This window comes from Mixophyes fleayi, chromosome 2 (assembly GCF_038048845.1).
Source record: "Mixophyes fleayi isolate aMixFle1 chromosome 2, aMixFle1.hap1, whole genome shotgun sequence".
NCBI lineage: Eukaryota > Metazoa > Chordata > Amphibia > Anura > Limnodynastidae > Mixophyes > Mixophyes fleayi.
The window spans coordinates 377,473,362-377,494,030 of NC_134403.1; the positions used below are offsets into that span (position 1 = coordinate 377,473,362).

General features: G+C 46.1%; 1 protein-coding gene across 5 annotated transcripts in view; it reads left to right on the forward strand.

Annotated features, from left to right (window-relative positions):
* Positions 1-10,613, forward strand: part of RECQL4 (RecQ like helicase 4) — a 162,441-nt gene extending 151,828 nt beyond the window's left edge. For 4 of the 5 annotated variants that reach the window (XM_075197581.1, XM_075197583.1, XM_075197582.1 and 1 more), the window contains 4 exons: positions 1,174-1,360; positions 2,981-3,134; positions 7,717-7,829; positions 10,367-10,613. In XM_075197581.1, coding sequence (XP_075053682.1) covers positions 1,174-1,360; positions 2,981-3,134; positions 7,717-7,829; positions 10,367-10,484 — 572 coding nt within the window. In that variant the 3' untranslated portion in view covers positions 10,485-10,613. Of the gene's footprint in view, positions 1-1,173; positions 1,361-2,329; positions 2,954-2,980; positions 3,135-7,716; positions 7,830-10,366 lie in introns of those variants that run through there. The other variant, XM_075197585.1, reaches the window with a different exon arrangement.
* Positions 10,614-20,669: the final 10,056 nt, after the last annotated feature.

Here is a 20,669-nt window from a genome sequence, read left to right on the forward strand (position 1 = left end):
GGTTACAGGATTTTTTCCCGCCTGCACCCACTTTGTGGAATTCCCTCCCTCGCACAGTAAGACTTTCCTCTAGTCTTCAGACCTTCAAGCGTTCTCTGAAAACCCACCTCTTCAGACAAGGTTATGATATTCCTCAGCCACCATCTTAATTTCCCTAGATTACGTTATTACCATCCTCTACACAGCTAACGCTAGACAACAACCCTCTGACCAACACTGCAACACACACACAGCCCAGTCAGTACTTTTACCTTTGCGTTCTAGCTGGTCCATTGTGCAATATGATGTAGCACATGCCCTTGTGTTTCTAACTCCCATTGTCCTATAGATTGTAAGCTTGCGAGCAGGGTTCTCTTACCTCTCTGTCTGTATGTATTACCCAGTATTGTATTATTAATGTTTGTTCCCAATTGTGAAGCGCTACGGAATTTGCTGGCGCTATATAAATAAATGTTGATGATGATGATGAGTGTGGCATAGGCGGTCCATCCTGTCACAATTACTATACTATAACACTTTAATCCATGTTCAGCAAATGTCAGGAATTATTGGTCATTTAATATAAATAGTCATATTCATCTTGTTTGAGTGCATTGGATTCTAATCAACAGTCAACGCCATCTTGTACATTCTGTGGGGTCACCAAGTAACTGGATGAGATATTTTAGTGCATTCCACGTCATAAGCGTCTCTAGCCATAATCACTCTGCCCCCCTTCCCCCTTGTCTAGATTATCTGTTTATCTGACAACTAACGTTTCAGCTGAGCTTAGTTCATGGTTGCATAGAGCTTTATAAAGATATAACATTGTAAGTGTCTGTGTATGGCCCTTTAGCACAAGTGGATTGAACGTGGAGGGGAACAGTATAGAGGAAGCAAGGGGGATTGTGGGCAGACATTAATACATCACGTGTCGGAGATGTACAACAGGAGGTGTCCCAGTAATATTGTGTTCAGACAAAATCGTTATAGCCTCAATTTCTGGTGAATCTGTTCAAATTAATAAAGAAATCGAATGTATCAAAGAATTTTTACTTGCAGAACAATGTTGGGGCATTCAGACACTGATTGTAATAACGCTGTTTGCCATGTGGATTTCAGGAGATCTCTACTTTATGTATTATATGGTTCTCTGTATATATCAAGTATTCTTTGTGCTCCTGTTTGCCTAAGGATTTCGAGGTACAGGCAGAAGTGGGGTGCTGACAGAGTTCAGTAAGCTGTCATTCCACTTTGGTTCGTATGGTGATCTCACAGATGAGGAGTTGGAGGAAGTGTGTGATTTTCTCTACCACAAAGTGACTTTACGAGAGGCAACAGCATTGCGACAGCTGCAAACATGTTACAGATTATTCCAGAGGTGCGTAATCCGTGTCACTCAGCACATTACATGTATGTCTCACAGAAAGGTCACTGAGATGTGGCAGGAGTGAAGATTATCTATTTATTTATATTTAACCATAATGTTACATCCCAATCTGCTCAGAGCTGGAACTCGCTTGCCCCAAATACAACTATTCACTCTTTCCATCTACATTTAACCACACCCACCACCCACGTGACTGCACATCGGGACTGTCTGTATTACATGTGTCCTGAGAGTGAGGGGACACGGGGACTGTCTGTATTACACATGTCCTGAGAGTGAGGGGACACGGGGACTGTCTGTATTACATGTGTCCTGAGAGTGAGGGGACACCGGGACTGTCTGTATTACATGTCTCCTGAGAGTGAGGGGACACCGGGACTGTCTGTAATGCACGTGCGCTGAGAGTGAGGGGACACTGGGACTGTCTGTATTACATGTGTCCTGAGAGTGAGGGGACACCAGGACTGTCTGTATTACATGTGTCCTGAGAGTGAGGGGACACCGGGACTGTCTGTATTACATGTGTCCTGAGAGTGAGGGGACACCGGGACTGTCTGTAATGCACGTGTCCTGAGAGTGAGGGGACACCGGGACTGTCTGTAATGCACGTGTCCTGAGAGTGAGGGGACACCAGGACTGTCTGTATTACATGTGTCCTGAGAGTGAGGGGACACCAGGACTGTCTGTATTACATGTGTCCTGAGAGTGAGGGGACACCGGGACTGTCTGTATTACATGTGCGCTGAGAGTGAGGGGATACGGGACTGTCTGTATTACACATGTCCTGAGAGTGAGGGGACACGGGGACTGTCTGTATTACATGTGAATGGGAGTTGGGGTTATTAGTATTATGTAAAAAGGATAGCTCAATGTTCATAAAAGTAATAGTACCAAACCTAGTAAATGAGCCTTAGACATCTCCATTCTTTTAGAATATTGGTACCACATTTTCTTTTTCAGAAGTTGATTGGAATAAAACCATTCAGTATGACTTAGAAATAATGGCACTAAGCTCTCTAGGACCCGTGGGTGTAACTGGCCATCTAGCCCAAGTCATTTCTTCACATGTGTTTGGAACGATGTTTGCATCAGTCACAGTGGTATATTCAGTTAATGTCTATCAATTGTTCCACACACCTCTTGTAAGATTGTAAGTTCAATTGCGCATTTTACCTTCTGTTTCTTTGTCATTATATATAAGATATTTGTATCATAATCCCCTGAACGTACAGCAAAGCATGATAATACCAGTAATATGTATATGTAATGTATGAACTCCACTTATTCTTTTTGCCCCGCAGAGGTTATAACTGATATTAGAAAATGTGTAACCTCATATTTTAGGTTGTGTTTTTGTGTAATGTGAATATTAGGGGATGAATAAATATTTACAAATGTATCTAATTGCTATTATAGTACTAGTAAATCTTTCTGTATACACCATTGTCTGCTTTCTCTTCCCCTGAATTTTCTCGTCTCCCAGAGCTCTTCTGTCGGTCCTGTAACCCTACAAGAGCTTGGGGTAGTGGCCAGATATATGTGACATAATTGGGATGGGTGTGATGTCACTTGACTCCAGAATGGTGAATTGTATTTGTTCTTGTATAACAGTGTGGCCTACAAGAGCAGTGGAGCGTGTGCGGAGCAGATGAACGCAGAGCGCAGTGCACAGCTGAAGTCCTTGATTCTGGAGTATTTTCTGGGAAATAATCCACTGGAAGAGAATGAAGAGGACGATCCCGCAGAGGGGCTGAGCTATGTAAAGGTAACATCATAAGCGTTTCTGAGCATGGGGCATGATCTAAAGACATGGTGGAAACGTAACATATACTGAGTTGATAGACCGGGGATAAAACCGTTAACGGGTGGACTCTGAGCAGGGGAGACATCATTATCAGCTATTTATATAGTGCCACAAATTCTGCAGCACTGTACAGAGAACTCGCAACACTCCCTGCCCCATTGGAGCTTAAAGTCTAAATTCCCTAACACCGAGAGAAAGAGAGAGAGAGAGAGACCAAGGTCAATTTAATAGCAGCCAATTAACCTACTAGTATGTTTTTGGAGTTTGAGAGGAAATCGAAGCACCCGGAGGAAATCCACACAAACACGGGGAGAATAAACAAACTCTACACAGATAAGGCCGTGGTCGGGAATTGAACTCATGGCCCCACTGCTGTGAGGCAGAACTGCTAACCACTAAGCCACTGTGCTGTCTCAAGGCATGGACCATTCTTGGAACGTGGCTGAATCTGAAAATGTTCTTCACTGGAATGAATGTAGTATTATACCATTGTGACCGGAAGGGCTTCCTTCACCACCCAGACCGTTAGGGAAGACGAGAAGGGATGTTACAGTTTATCTAGGTTTCTTTCTCACTGTCAGTAACTAACTGTTACTGGCCACTCCTACTGGTGGTACCTTACTACCAAACTGACCTGTGAATGCCGCCTATTGCTGGGTAGCTGGTATAGCTGCCTCAATGTCTCTTTGCTGTGGGTTGGCACCTTTGGACCGTTTACTATGGATCAGGGCTGCTGAGTAGTGGACAGAACGTTTTCACAGAGTCACTGGGTTCAACACAGGACAGTTGGAGAACGGATTAGACCAGGGGTGTCCAACCTTTTAGCTTCCCTGGGCCACATTGGAAGACGACGAGTTGGTTTGGGCCGCACATAAGATACACTAACGATAGCTGATCATCCAAAAAAACATAGAAAACATAGTTAACATATATATATATATATATATATATATATATATATATATATATATATATATATATATCTCACTTTTTTTTCAAATCCCCCTATACTTACCTTTCAATCGCCCTGTTCAAAAAATCCTCTCTAGTTATTATACTATAATCACTTTTTGTATTATTTCGATGCAATATCAATAAAGTACATTTAAGCCAGGCATTGTATATCAGGGTGCCCTGACCAGGCCTGCGGTACCCGACATATACATCACTGTGACCCCAAATTGTCACCTGTTTTGATAATTACACCACTATGTTAGTTAAGGGCTAACAACTTATAATGGGCCAAAGAGAATAATATATAATGCCCCATTAGTATTACAAGTAGAAGTATTTAGCAGGGAGATAAGGTCCATGATGCTCCAGGACCAGGTGACTTTTATTCACTGGTCAGCGTCCCTTGAAATAATAAAAAAATCCCCCTTAACTTACCTTTTAATCGGCTTGTTCTCCTGTCCTCTTCTCTTTGCTCCAATTCTCTGCTGCTGATTGTTCTTCTCGTGTGGGTGACTCCTCTGTGCTGCGCTCCGCAATGGATGTTGGGTGTGATGACATCACGCCCAACATTCACTGCAAGTGCCGCACAGAGGAGGAGACAAGGGAGGGAGCCGGAGTACCAGCTGACGTGACCGCAAGGTAAGTATTTTCTTTTCTTTGCAGGATTTTTTTTTTTCCATTAACAGTGCTGCCCCCTTGCCACAACCAAAACTCCTGCTGGGCCACATTTATAGGCGTGCTGGGCCGCATGTAGCCCGTGGGCTGCGGGTTGGACAAGCCTGGATTAGAGTGTAAGCTCTTATCTGTTGGTCACAGGATACAGCAGGCAATAGGTTTCAGGCAGAATTTTCAAGCAGTGACGTTTATTTGCTCAAGGTGTCCCTACAAGACCATTACACACTAGATGGAGATCCTAGGATCATACATGAAGTACAGCGGGTATAATACAGTTAAAATGCATCTCTTTATAATGTTTCTGACACACGTTGGCTGGGGGTAACCCAGCCCCCTTCTAGCTGGCACTGAGTCTGAGATATTACATTAGATATTCAGCATCAGGATACAATATATTCTCTACACTTGGATTTAACAGAATTTAAACAAAATTTACAATCTGTGATTTCCAAATTACTTGCTGTTACATTATTCAAATAGTCCCCTATTGTTTAACATGACAGAATACAAACTATAGAAGGGTAACATACCCCTGCTGTGTATTCAGGCTAAAAAGATGTGTTGGTCACTCACAGATGAAATGGCTAATTAGCATGGGATTTCTTCCATGGCATACAGCCTTAGAAATTTCCAATACAAAAATCAGTACATTTGCAATGATATACATTGGCGCACTGCACCACTAAAATAAATTTATATAATAAGTTATATCTACGTGATCCAGCCAGGTTATGTTATATTATAATCAATCGCCTTTCCCTTCAGATAGGATCTCTTTTATTTTTATAATGTGAGGGTCTAACCCTTTATAACATGTATTGTATCAAAATAACTTTTTATTGTGGAGTTAAAAGCACGCCCAGTTTGTCTTCATTAGCATATAAAGAAGCTTACAAAATGGTGATATAACATAGTAGAATATAGAGCAGGAAACATTTCCATTCATTCTATTTTATACAATATCCCCTTTGTGTCAGCTCCAGGTGAAACGGATGATAATGACGCACAGCTATAGTAACTAAGAAAAGTGCCCCCCCCCCCCCCCCCATTATGTCCTCTTACAGACTGGATGCATATGATGCGTTGGGCTGGACCCCCTTTGGTTGTCTCTGTATTTGGAGTTATGGATCTTGTGTTATAATATGTTAAAGAGACACACATATATATCGCACCAGGAATATCCGATGAGTTCTAGGAGAAGGCTGTTACACCAATATATCTATAAATTCTTATACAATCCTAGAGGTGGTGCACCCACACAAATTACCAGAAATTCAAATTAATAGAGAACCAATGTGTCTTAATTGGGGCACTCTTAGGATATAATTAACATAAAACATATTTATTAATATACATTAAAAATAATGTTTTAATAATGTGTAGAGCAGTGAAATATTAAAAGTTGTAAATGGAAATTATGACCAAAAAAATAAATAAACAAAAACTGTTAAGAAACTGCTAGTACGCGCCTTCCTCTGCGTTTATATATAACTCAAATAGAAATGGGTGTGAGGGTATGACAGATTACATCACTATTATATGGAAGCAACAATTTATATATAGCGCTTGCTCCATAAAGTAAGATCACATTTGGGGATTTTTCAATGACTTTAAACTGAATGGGTTTGTTGTATCCACAGTCAATATGAGCATTCACAGGAGGATAGATCTCCCCTCTTTATTCATGTGAAATGTATTTTGTCACAGTGATCAGCTCTCTATCTGATGTATTTAGATAGCATGGAAATAAGGTAAGTACCTACATTGCATGGTTATTAGTTAGTGGTCCTACTATCTGCTCTGTCTTTTCCTTAAAGTGAGAGAGTACAGACAGGTTAGTGCTGCAAATCTGATTAATATCGCAGTCAGCGTCAGCGCGTAAAGTTACTAATAACTTCCGCTAAAGTGAGCCAAAAGTCTGCTCTTAATTGCTCTAATCTATAAGTTTGGTTACAGGGTATATTTGCAGCCCCGATATTCGGAACCGATATGTCAAGAGATATGCATTCTCTTAGTGCAAAGAGTGCATAAGATGGGCACTACCGATCAGCGTCTATATACTTTATAGTTATTTAGGGCCGTAGGGATGAACTGAAGGGTCTCTGAGAACAGTTTTTGTTTATTTTTATGTCATAATTTCCATTTACAACTTTTAATATTTCACTGCTCTACACATTATTATAACATTATTTTTAATGTATATTAATAAACTTTGAATATGTTTTATATTAATTATATCCTAAGAGTGCCCCAATTAAGACACATTGGTTCTCTATTAATTTGAATTTGTGTTATAATATGTACTTGATGAATAATCTAGTATAGTAACGGAAACCCCTCATGAATGTATTATCAGGACACTGATAGAACCATGGATGGTGATCATACAACTATTGTGTACTAGCTGCCAACGACCCTTATTTACCATTTATACGATGAGAGAGACGCAGGGGAGCTTCATAATGCAGGTGTTGTTATTTATACACATTGCCATCTTGGGCAAATATGTGGCCCTACAGTTAAGCTGATGCCTTATAATGATCGGGTTATTATAAGTCATGCTGATAAAATGCACTCGGACCACATTAATCAGCCGCAATGATGCTGGACATTTATTCTGTTATGCAACGTTTGTGCCTAGTTTCTGGATTCAGTGTGCCTGTCGCATGATAATGTTGTGATCACCGCCCTGGCACCAGGATCACCCCCTGAACCTCAGTAGCCAGATTGCTACTGGTAGCAAGGAAAGAGAGCATTGGGTACAACAGCCCTAGCAATACTGGTGAGACACATTGTAACTGAAAAGTAGGAAGCAATAATGTCTATAACTCCTGACAATGGAGATGAGCTCTATTAGCACACAGTGGCTGTCTCCTATCTTCCCTTCCATGATGTCTCTTTCTCCTGCTCGCAGGCTGAAGATTGGAAGGACCAGGTCTGTTGTGATGTCCGTCTCTTCGTCTCCATCCATCAGGATGAGCGTTTTTCTGGCAGAGCCATTGCCCGTATTTTCCACGGAATTGGCAAGTGACTTTCCTTCTAATCTGCTGTTAATTTATGTTGTCATTAAATGTCTTTTGTTTATCCATTTATCTAACATGACACAAGAATGGTTATTTTAGGTTATTAGCAGAAATGTGAAGTAAACGCTTAGACATTTTGTTCAGTAGTGTAACTTGCTTAATGAGTGCTGGTATGTGCAAAGGGGCGTAATAAAGACTGTTTTTATTTAATTTCTGTAGGGATATACCATAGGACACTGCATTCTGGAGGTGGTTAACCTATTGGATATACCGTACGGTAATGCATCCTGGGATGGATTAGCCTTGGTTGATATAGCATAGGGCACTGCTTTCTGGGAGCGGTTAGCCTAGAGGATATACCATAGGGCACTGCTTTCTGGGAGTGGTTAGCCTTGGCGCATATATTATAGGGCACTGCATCCTGGGATGGATTAGCCGTGGCGGATATAGCATAGTGCACTGCTTTCTGGGAGTGGTTATTCTTAGCGGCAATAGCATAGGGCACTGCATCCTGAGAGTGGTTAGCCTTGGCGGATATATCATAGGGCACTGCATTCTGGGATGGATTAGCCTTGGCGGATATAGCATTGAAAGAGACAAAATGTGACAGTCTCTTGAGTGGGTCCATGAGTAAAGCAGGAAATTGATCCAGCTGCGAGCGTAATAAAATTATGTCTGTTTGTAGAGACTGTAGCAGAGGCAGTTCAGTCATTTGTAAGGCAGACATGTTTGCAGGAGAAAACAAATGGAAACCATTGCAATGAGAGTCCCAGCAGAAAATCTGAAGCAGGATCTTTCACACGGCTCCAAAGATTTTTTTTTTTAGGCTGGTCATTCTGTTACGTAACTGTTCCACAAACTAGGTCTTGCAATTATAGACATGGAGCCAGACATATGAAACATTGAACTGTTTATTGCAGAGAAAGCAACAATCCAGGATGCAATGAACACAGACTAGGTCAGAGTATAAACAGATTTTCAGGTATAGCAGATTAAATGCAATTGTCAGGTTACCTCCAGGAGAGATACAGGTGATTGATTAATGCTGTACAAGGAAACGGGACTGACGGATTATGGATATCCACAGAAACAGAGAAAGGCAGTGATCCAAGGTACAAACAAAAACAGGCTCAGAAACATTCATGACCAGCAAGGAAAGCTGGAAGAGGCAGGTGTATATATGAGACCCTTAGGTGTGTGTGATTAACTAGTTGTGCTAGTTAACACCTGATAGTGGGAAAAGACAGAACAGCAGCACCTCTGGTGTTCCACAGGAACCCATGGTTTTCCAGGAAGGGGGGGGGGGGGGCATTGAAGTTATGTCTTTGTTTCTTTGAAGTCTATGTCCTGGGTCTGAGCTCTGTAAGAAAGAAACTTTGTCCAATAAACTAACATCACATTCTGTTGTCAGGAAGCCGGTCCCAGAGTCTTGCAGATCACCACCCCTCAGTCTATATCAATGTGGTGACACTATGGGGATCTGGCTGTGGCCCTTATTTACTAAGTTAATGATCAATGTGGGTTCATATATGGCCACCTATATGCAAGTATAATTGGGTTGGGTATGAAAAGTCGACACTGATTATGTCTACACCAGAATGTCTATAGTTATAAGGTCGACATGGAAAATGTGTAGTGTTGTAAAGTTGACAGTCAAAATGTCACCATAACCCCTTCCCCCACCTAGGTTTACCGAGCTCCGTGCCGATGGCACTAGGGCTCTTCCCACACCACTGGACGGTGGCTGTGGGTAATAATAATTGTTTATAGTAATAAAGCATTTGTCCCTGGTGCATTGCAGATCCCAACAAGCCCAGGCTGCCATTACGTGTTTGGGCATGCTAGCGCTTGTAGTACTACAAGCACCAGCATACCCATGGCTGCCCAGGCATGCTGGCCTTTACATATTGCCTACATATTATTACTTAATTTTTTAAATTAATTTCTGAAAATTGGCAGTTGCCAAAATTGGTGATTAAAATGGTTTATTGATTATTTTGTATTCTGACAAATTCATACATGTCTTAGAAATGGTTTATCAAAGTGATTGTGCCTTACACCCTCCATCGTTAAACTGTGTGCTCTGTACATATGAAAAAGACAAAAAACAGAATCTAGAGCTAATTTCTGTGGCCATTTTCTTTTCATGTGGGCAGAGAAAATGTTGCTTTCTGGATTAATTAATGATCTTTTTAGCAGCATATGACGAGAAAGGACATACGCACAATATTGCTGTCAATAGAACAGTGATATTCTGCGTTTTAGTTTTTACTTTCTTGTGACAATTACCATGAAAAATGTAATTGGATATTTCACATTCACTATCCACGCCAGTAGACTGAACAAGCTCATTTGAATATGGTGTATATTTTAATGCTAAAATTATGACTCATTAATCACCAGTGTAATGATTTAAACATGCAACTTTGTGTCCATATAGCTGTAAAATAGAAATGTATTCTGTACTTCGCACGGCACCCTGTAGTACCAGTCTGAGATGTATTGTTCAGCCATTCACCTATCTGTGTGTCTTACAGGCAGCCCGTGTTACCCTGCACAGGTTTATGGAAGAGATCGAAGGTTTTGGAGGAAATATCTCCACCTGGATTTTAATAAAATTATGCAGTTATGTAAGGAAGAAATAATCCGACTGAAGTGAGGACTTCGCAGCGCAGGAAGCCGCATTACACCCCTTATATCTCCACATTGTGGAAGACTGTGACATAACAATACCTCAATTTTTTATATGTATGATATAAAATAAACTTTATTTGACATACTAATAACACCACTGAATTAAGCTAATTTTTTATTTTGTTTTGTAAACCCACCCTGTTACACACCAGTATTTCTGCTATATTATCCTTGTTTTAAGTAATAAATTAGAAGAAAGTGAAAAGCCTAATACGAATAGAATCAACTTATAATTAAGTTAAACTTTTCTAATGACATTGAAAAACATAACATATAATAATAATACATTAGGATTTGATGCGGGTTTAACATCACAAAAGAAAAAGAAAATTATTTCAGCTAAGACTTTGCTATAAACGTTATTATCAGTTCACCAGTCTGTAACAATATAATGAGACAATTCTAGCAAGGATTGTACAGGAAGATGTACAGCGCTACGGAATTAGTGGCACTATATAAATAACTGATGATGATACTTTATGTTCTGTGCAGAAACTGTTACAGTAATAAGTTAGATCGTTTGTCCTTTTGTGGTATTAAGACGATTACATTTAAACATTCTGCTGTATTCACCTCTGTGACAAGTCTTATTGTGTTATGTTTAAACACAGAAGATTTACTGAAGGCCATTGGCTCTATGTCACCTCTGAATGGAGCCTGGACGTTCCTATACGCATTGTCATTAAGCCCGCGCCGGTGCAGGGGACCCACTGGAAGTGCAAGGAGTGTCCAGATCAGATTCAGTGTTGGTATAGGGAGCACAGCATCACTAGGGTCAGTGATCTATCGGAGTCTTACCTCACTGCATAGCTCCTACCACAAGTAAAAATACAAAAAGCTGTAGAAATGTTTGCTAAAAAAAGTCATATAAAAACCTCTCTAACCCTGCGAGGCATCATGTGACCATGTCACCTGACCCTACACCCTTAGGCCCTCTCTTCCAAGCTTACAATTCTACACTTCTGATGCGTCTCATATCAGCAGGAGAGAACCTATCCCCACCTTTGTTTCTGGATCCCAGAACTAGATCACTATGTTCTTTGATATGGTGGTTTATATTCTGGGTATTTGAGGTTGCACTAACTGAGTGAAAAAAACTATGGTACGAATCATGATAAAGTGTATTATTTTTTTCCATTCACATTATTAGTCCATATTAGGTTCATAAAATAAAATGATACATAATATAGTATGCTACAGCCATATCTCTCCTGAAATAAAACAATATAACATTTACATGTGTAGATTTATGAAAAAAGTTATTCCCAGTGAAATTGTCAGATCACCAAAATGTAAGAATCTGTCTGCTCAGAAGAGTGTGAAGCCCCAGATATGAAGAGGTTGTCATTTGGTATTTATACACAATAAAAATACCTATTTGTGTAATCATGCTATTACCTATTAGCATGATTCTGCTGATATTTATATACAGTACATATATGTAGACTGTGGAGACCTTTGGAGTACACTGAATTCATTATCAACTTGATGTGTGCTTTGTGACATGCCGTGTGCTATGCGACGTGACATGCCGTGTGCTTTGTGACATGCCGTGTGCTTTGTGACATGCCGTGTGCTTTGTGACAGGCCGTGTGCTATGCGACGTGACATGCTGTGTGCTTTGTGACATGCCGTGTGCTTTGTGACATGCCGTGTGCTATGCGACAGGCCGTGTGCTATGCGACAGGCCGTGTGCTATGCGACAGGCCGTGTGCTATGCGACAGGCCGTGTGCTATGCGACAGGCCGTGTGCTATGCGACAGGCCGTGTGCTATGTGACAGGCCGTGTGCTATGCGACGTGACATGCTGTGTGCTCAGAGATACTACTCTGCAGACCACCGGGTTCCACATGCTGTGTGCTCAGAGATACTACTCTGCAGACCACCGGGTTCCACATGCTGTGTGCTCAGATATACTACTCTGCAGACCACCGGGTTCCACATGCTGTGTGCTCAGAGATACTACTCTGCAGACCACCGGGTTCCACATGCTGTGTGCTCAGAGATGCTACTCTGCAGACCACCGGGTTCCACATGCTGTGTGCTCAGAGATGCTACTCTGCAGACCACCGGGTTCCACATGCTGTGTGCTCAGAGATGCTACTCTGCAGACCACCGGGTTCCACATGCTGTGTGCTCAGAGATGCTACTCTGCAGACCACCGGGTTCCACATGCTGTGTGCTCAGAGATGCTACTCTGCAGACCACCGGGTTCCACATGCTGTGTGCTCAGAGATGCTACTCTGCAGACCACCGGGTTCCACATGCTGTGTGCTCAGAGATGCTACTCTGCAGACCACCGGGTTCCACATGCTGTGTGCTCAGAGATGCTACTCTGCAGACCACCGGGTTCCACATGCTGTGTGCTCAGAGATGCTACTCTGCAGACCACCGGGTTCCACATGCTGTGTGCTCAGAGATGCTACACTGCAGACCACCGGGTTCCACATGCTGTGTGCTCAGAGATGCTACTCTGCAGACCACCGGGTTCCACATGCTGTGTGCTCAGAGATACTACTCTGCAGACCACCGGGCTCCACATGCTGTGTGCTCAGAGATGCTACTCTGCAGACCACCGGGTTCCACATGCTGTGTGCTCAGAGATGCTACTCTGCAGACCACCGGGTTCCACATGCTGTGTGCTCAGAGATGCTACACTGCAGACCACCGGGTTCCACATGCTGTGTGCTCAGAGATGCTACTCTGCAGACCACCGGGTTCCACATGCTGTGTGCTCAGAGATGCTACTCTGCAGACCACCGGGCTCCACATGCTGTGTGCTCAGAGATGCTACTCTGCAGACCACCGGGTTCCACATGCTGTGTGCTCAGAGATGCTACTCTGCAGACCACCGGGTTCCACATGCTGTGTGCTCAGAGATACTACTCTGCAGACCACCGGGTTCCACATGCTGTGTGCTCAGAGATACTACTCTGCAGACCACCGGGTTCCACATGCTGTGTGCTCAGAGATACTACTCTGCAGACCACCGGGTTCCACATGCTGTGTGCTCAGAGATGCTACTCTGCAGACCACCGGGTTCCACATGCTGTGTGCTCAGAGATGCTACTCTGCAGACCACCGGGTTCCACATGCTGTGTGCTCAGAGATGCTACTCTGCAGACCACCGGGTTCCACATGCTGTGTGCTCAGAGATGCTACTCTGCAGACCACTGGGTTCCACATGCTGTGTGCTCAGAGATACTACTCTGCAGACCACTGGGTTCCACATGCTGTGTGCTCAGAGATGCTACAGCAGCAGACCACCGGGTTCCACATGCTGTGTGCTCAGAGATGCTACTCTGCAGACCAGCGGGTTCCACATGCTGTGTGCTCAGAGATGCTACTCTGCAGACCACCGGGTTCCACATGCTGTGTGCTCAGAGATGCTACTCTGCAGACCACCGGGTTCCTCATGCTGTGTGCTCAGAGATACTACTCTGCAGACCACCGGGTTCCACATGCTGTGTGCTCAGAGATGCTACTCTGCAGACCACCGGGTTCCACATGCTGTGTGCTCAGAGATGCTACTCTGCAGACCACCGGGTTCCACATGCTGTGTGCTCAGAGATGCTACTCTGCAGACCACCGGGTTCCTCATGCTGTGTGCTCAGAGATGCTACTCTGCAGACCACCGGGTTCCACATGCTGTGTGCTCAGAGATGCTACTCTGCAGACCACCGGGTTCCACATGCTGTGTGCTCAAAGATGCTACTCTGCAGACCACCGGGTTCCACATGCTGTGTGCTCAGAGATGCTACTCTGCAGACCACCGGGTTCCACATGCTGTGTGCTCAGAGATGCTACTCTGCAGACCACCGGGTTCCACATGCTGTGTGCTCAGAGATGCTACTCTGCAGACCACCGGGCTCCACATGCTGTGTGCTCAGAGATACTACTCTGCAGACCACCGGGCTCCACATGCTGTGTGCTCAGAGATACTACTCTGCAGACCACCGGGTTCCACATGCTGTGTGCTCAGAGATGCTACTCTGCAGACCACCGGGCTCCACATGCTGTGTGCTCAGAGATGCTACTCTGCAGACCACCGGGCTCCACATGCTGTGTGCTCAGAGATGCTACTCTGCAGACCACCGGGCTCCACATGCTGTGTGCTCAGAGATGCTACTCTGCAGACCACCGGGTTCCACATGCTGTGTGCTCAGAGATGCTACTCTGCAGACCACCGGGTTCCACATGCTGTGTGCTCAGAGATACTACTCTGCAGACCACCGGGTTCCACATGCTGTGTGCTCAGAGATACTACTCTGCAGACCACCGGGTTCCTCATGCTGTGTGCTCAGAGATACTACTCTGCAGACCACCGGGTTCCACATGCTGTGTGCTCAGAGATACTACTCTGCAGACCACCGGGTTCCACATGCTGTGTGCTCAGAGATGCTACTCTGCAGACCACCGGGCTCCACATGCTGTGTGCTCAGAGATGCTACTCTGCAGACCACCGGGTTCCACATGCTGTGTGCTCAGAGATACTACTCTGCAGACCACCGGGTTCCACATGCTGTGTGCTCAGAGATGCTACTCTGCAGACCACCGGGTTCCACATGCTGTGTGCTCAGAGATGCTACTCTGCAGACCACCGGGTTCCACATGCTGTGTGCTCAGAGATGCTACTCTGCAGACCACCGGGTTCCACATGCTGTGTGCTCAGAGATGCTACTCTGCAGACCACCGGGTTCCACATGCTGTGTGCTCAGAGATGCTACTCTGCAGACCACCGGGTTCCACATGCTGTGTGCTCAGAGATGCTACTCTGCAGACCACCGGGCTCCACATGCTGTGTGCTCAGAGATGCTACTCTGCAGACCACCGGGTTCCACATGCTGTGTGCTCAGAGATGCTACTCTGCAGACCACCGGGTTCCACATGCTGTGTGCTCAGAGATGCTACTCTGCAGACCACCGGGTTCCACATGCTGTGTGCTCAGAGATGCTACTCTGCAGACCACCGGGTTCCACATGCTGTGTGCTCAGAGATGCTACTCTGCAGACCACCGGGTTCCACATGCTGTGTGCTCAGAGATACTACTCTGCAGACCACCGGGTTCCACATGCTGTGTGCTCAGAGATGCTACTCTGCAGACCACCGGGCTCCACATGCTGTGTGCTCAGAGATACTACTCTGCAGACCACCGGGCTCCACATGCTGTGTGCTCAGAGATACTACTCTGCAGACCACCGGGCTCCACATGCTGTGTGCTCAGAGATACTACTCTGCAGACCACCGGGCTCCACATGCTGTGTGCTCAGAGATGCTACTCTGCAGACCACCGGGCTCCACATGCTGTGTGCTCAGAGATGCTACTCTGCAGACCACCGGGCTCCACATGCTGTGTGCTCAGAGATGCTACTCTGCAGACCACCGGGTTCCACATGCTGTGTGCTCAGAGATGCTACTCTGCAGACCACCGGGTTCCACATGCTGTGTGCTCAGAGATACTACTCTGCAGACCACCGGGTTCCACATGCTGTGTGCTCAGAGATACTACTCTGCAGACCACCGGGTTCCTCATGCTGTGTGCTCAGAGATACTACTCTGCAGACCACCGGGTTCCACATGCTGTGTGCTCAGAGATGCTACTCTGCAGACCACCGGGTTCCACATGCTGTGTGCTCAGAGATGCTACTCTGCAGACCACCGGGCTCCACATGCTGTGTGCTCAGAGATGCTACTCTGCAGACCACCGGGTTCCACATGCTGTGTGCTCAGAGATGCTACTCTGCAGACCACCGGGTTCCACATGCTGTGTGCTCAGAGATGCTACTCTGCAGACCACCGGGTTCCACATGCTGTGTGCTCAGAGATGCTACTCTGCAGACCACCGGGTTCCACATGCTGTGTGCTCAGAGATACTACTCTGCAGACCACCGGGTTCCACATGCTGTGTGCTCAGAGATGCTACTCTGCAGACCACCGGGTTCCACATGCTGTGTGCTCAGAGATGCTACTCTGCAGACCACCGGGTTCCACATGCTGTGTGCTCAGAGATGCTACTCTGCAGACCACCGGGTTCCACATGCTGTGTGCTCAGAGATGCTACTCTGCAGACCACCGGGCTCCACATGCTGTGTGCTCAGAGATGCTACTCTGCAGACCACCGGGTTCCACATGCTGTGTGCTCAGAGATGCTACTCTGCAGACCACCGGGTTCCACATGCTGTGTGCTCAGAGATGCTACTCTGCAGACCACCGGGTTCCACATGCTGTGTGCTCAGAGATGCTACTCTGCAGACCACCGGGTTCCACATGCTGTGTGCTCAGAGATGCTACTCTGCAGACCACCGGGTTCCACATGCTGTGTGCTCAGAGATACTACTCTGCAGACCACCGGGTTCCACATGCTGTGTGCTCAGAGATGCTACTCTGCAGACCACCGGGTTCCACATGCTGTGTGCTCAGAGATGCTACTCTGCAGACCACCGGGCTCCACATGCTGTGTGCTCAGAGATGCTACTCTGCAGACCACCGGGTTCCACATGCTGTGTGCTCAGAGATGCTACTCTGCAGACCACCGGGTTCCACATGCTGTGTGCTCAGAGATACTACTCTGCAGACCACCGGGTTCCACATGCTGTGTGCTCAGAGATACTACTCTGCAGACCACCGGGTTCCACATGCTGTGTGCTCAGAGATACTACTCTGCAGACCACCGGGTTCCACATGCTGTGTGCTCAGAGATGCTACTCTGCAGACCACCGGGTTCCACATGCTGTGTGCTCAGAGATACTACTCTGCAGACCACCGGGTTCCACATGCTGTGTGCTCAGAGATGCTACTCTGCAGACCACCGGGTTCCACATGCTGTGTGCTCAGAGATGCTACTCTGCAGACCACCGGGTTCCACATGCTGTGTGCTCAGAGATACTACTCTGCAGACCACCGGGTTCCACATGCTGTGTGCTCAGAGATGCTACTCTGCAGACCACCGGGTTCCACATGCTGTGTGCTCAGAGATGCTACTCTGCAGACCACCGGGCTCCACATGCTGTGTGCTCAGAGATGCTACTCTGCAGACCACCGGGTTCCACATGCTGTGTGCTCAGAGATGCTACTCTGCAGACCACCGGGTTCCACATGCTGTGTGCTCAGAGATGCTACTCTGCAGACCACCGGGTTCCACATGCTGTGTGCTCAGAGATGCTACTCTGCAGACCACCGGGTTCCACATGCTGTGTGCTCAGAGATGCTACTCTGCAGACCACCGGGTTCCACATGCTGTGTGCTCAGAGATACTACTCTGCAGACCACCGGGTTCCACATGCTGTGTGCTCAGAGATACTACTCTGCAGACCACCGGGTTCCACATGCTGTGTGCTCAGAGATACTACTCTGCAGACCACCGGGTTCCTCATGCTGTGTGCTCAGAGATACTACTCTGCAGACCACCGGGTTCCACATGCTGTGTGCTCAGAGATGCTACTCTGCAGACCACCGGGTTCCACATGCTGTGTGCTCAGAGATACTACTCTGCAGACCACCGGGTTCCACATGCTGTGTGCTCAGAGATACTACTCTGCAGACCACCGGGTTCCACATGCTGTGTGCTCAGAGATACTACTCTGCAGACCACCGGGTTCCACATGCTGTGTGCTCAGAGATGCTACTCTGCAGACCACCGGGTTCCACATGCTGTGTGCTCAGAGATACTACTCTGCAGACCACCGGGTTCCACATGCTGTGTGCTCAGAGATGCTACTCTGCAGACCACCGGGTTCCACATGCTGTGTGCTCAGAGATGCTACTCTGCAGACCACCGGGTTCCACATGCTGTGTGCTCAGAGATACTACTCTGCAGACCACCGGGTTCCACATGCTGTGTGCTCAGAGATGCTACTCTGCAGACCACCGGGTTCCACATGCTGTGTGCTCAGAGATGCTACTCTGCAGACCACCGGGCTCCACATGCTGTGTGCTCAGAGATGCTACTCTGCAGACCACCGGGTTCCACATGCTGTGTGCTCAGAGATGCTACTCTGCAGACCACCGGGTTCCACATGCTGTGTGCTCAGAGATGCTACTCTGCAGACCACCGGGTTCCACATGCTGTGTGCTCAGAGATGCTACTCTGCAGACCACCGGGTTCCACATGCTGTGTGCTCAGAGATGCTACTCTGCAGACCACCGGGTTCCACATGCTGTGTGCTCAGAGATACTACTCTGCAGACCACCGGGTTCCACATGCTGTGTGCTCAGAGATACTACTCTGCAGACCACCGGGTTCCACATGCTGTGTGCTCAGAGATACTACTCTGCAGACCACCGGGTTCCTCATGCTGTGTGCTCAGAGATACTACTCTGCAGACCACCGGGTTCCACATGCTGTGTGCTCAGAGATACTACTCTGCAGACCACCGGGTTCCACATGCTGTGTGCTCAGAGATGCTACTCTGCAGACCACCGGGCTCCACATGCTGTGTGCTCAGAGATACTACTCTGCAGACCACCGGGTTCCACATGCTGTGTGCTCAGAGATGCTACTCTGCAGACCACCGGGTTCCACATGCTGTGTGCTCAGAGATACTACTCTGCAGACCACCGGGTTCCACATGCTGTGTGCTCAGAGATACTACTCTGCAGACCACCGGGTTCCACATGCTGTGTGCTCAGAGATACTACTCTGCAGACCACCGGGTTCCACATGCTGTGTGCTCAGAGATGCTACTCTGCAGACCACCGGGTTCCACATGCTGTGTGCTCAGAGATACTACTCTGCAGACCACTGGGTTCCACATGCTGTGTGCTCAGAGATGCTACTCTGCAGACCACCGGGTTCCACATGCTGTGTGCTCAGAGATGCTACTCTGCAGACCACCGGGTTCCTCATGCTGTGTGCTCAGAGATACTACTCTGCAGACCACCGGGTTCCACATGCTGTGTGCTCAGAGATACTACTCTGCAGACCACCGGGTTCCACATGCTGTGTGCTCAGAGATACTACTCTGCAGACCACTGGGTTCCACATGCTGTGTGCTCAGAGATACTACTCTGCAGACCACCGGGTTCCTCATGCTGTGTGCTCAGAGATACTACTCTGCAGACCACCGGGTTCCACATGCTGTGTGCTCAGAGATACTACTCTGCAGACCACCGGGTTCCACATGCTGTGTGCTCAGAGATACTACTCTGCAGACCACCGGGTTCCACATGCTGTGTGCTCAGAGATACTACTCTGCAGACCACTGCAGTAACACATGGTTATTTGACTTACTGTCGCCTTCATGCCAGCTTGAACCAGTGTGGCCATTCTTCCTGGCACCTCATCACCTCCCACAAAACTGCAGCTCACTGGATATAGTTTGATTTGCACTCTTTATAAGCTGTAGAGCAGATCTGGCCAAACTGTGGCTCCACGTATTGTGAAACTACAAGCACCAGCTTGATTTGTACCTTGACAGTGTTGCTTGTGAGTGGTATTACCCTGTTTGTATACAAGTATCTTGGACACACGAGAATAATGTCTTGAAATATATTTAATAAAAGTCACATTTCCATATTAAATGTAAACGCCTGTTTTCTCCTTTAAAAGTCTTAATGTCAAATAGAAGTGACAATTAAAAAATGTTAATATACGGCTGCAACTTCATATAATATAGCTGCAATGCCAATAAATAAAGTACTATCGGTGAGCAGGGATAATTCGCAGGCAGTCCAGAGCAGCTAGATGGTGAGACTACTGGTCATTCAAGCACCGCATGCATTTACATAAACTGCCCTTACTGTACTCTGCTACCTTGGTTTTGTGCACAATAATTTGCAGCCATCGTGTATCCTATTTTTATTAAATCACTTTCTTTTTGCCCAACGTACAGGAGTCCACAGGGACACCAAAGGTAAATGGCAACATGGTTGTACATGTAAGGAAATGTTTCATCAGAATGTATTTGCTTAAAGCTGCAGGTAATGCAGTTAGTACAGAAGAAACATCACATTTTAGAGGTCTTCTGGATCTTCTGTAGAAACATGGAATTGTTAAAGAGTGCTCTAGAATATTCCTCAAAGCAAGTCTGTGGTCTCCTGAGGACACTGCAGAGCTATTACTCCTGGGACTTCACTGATAAGAGAAAACTCTGATCTAGATGAACCGGATTCATTTCACTATTAAATTCTGCTTAGGTTCATGATTAGAAGT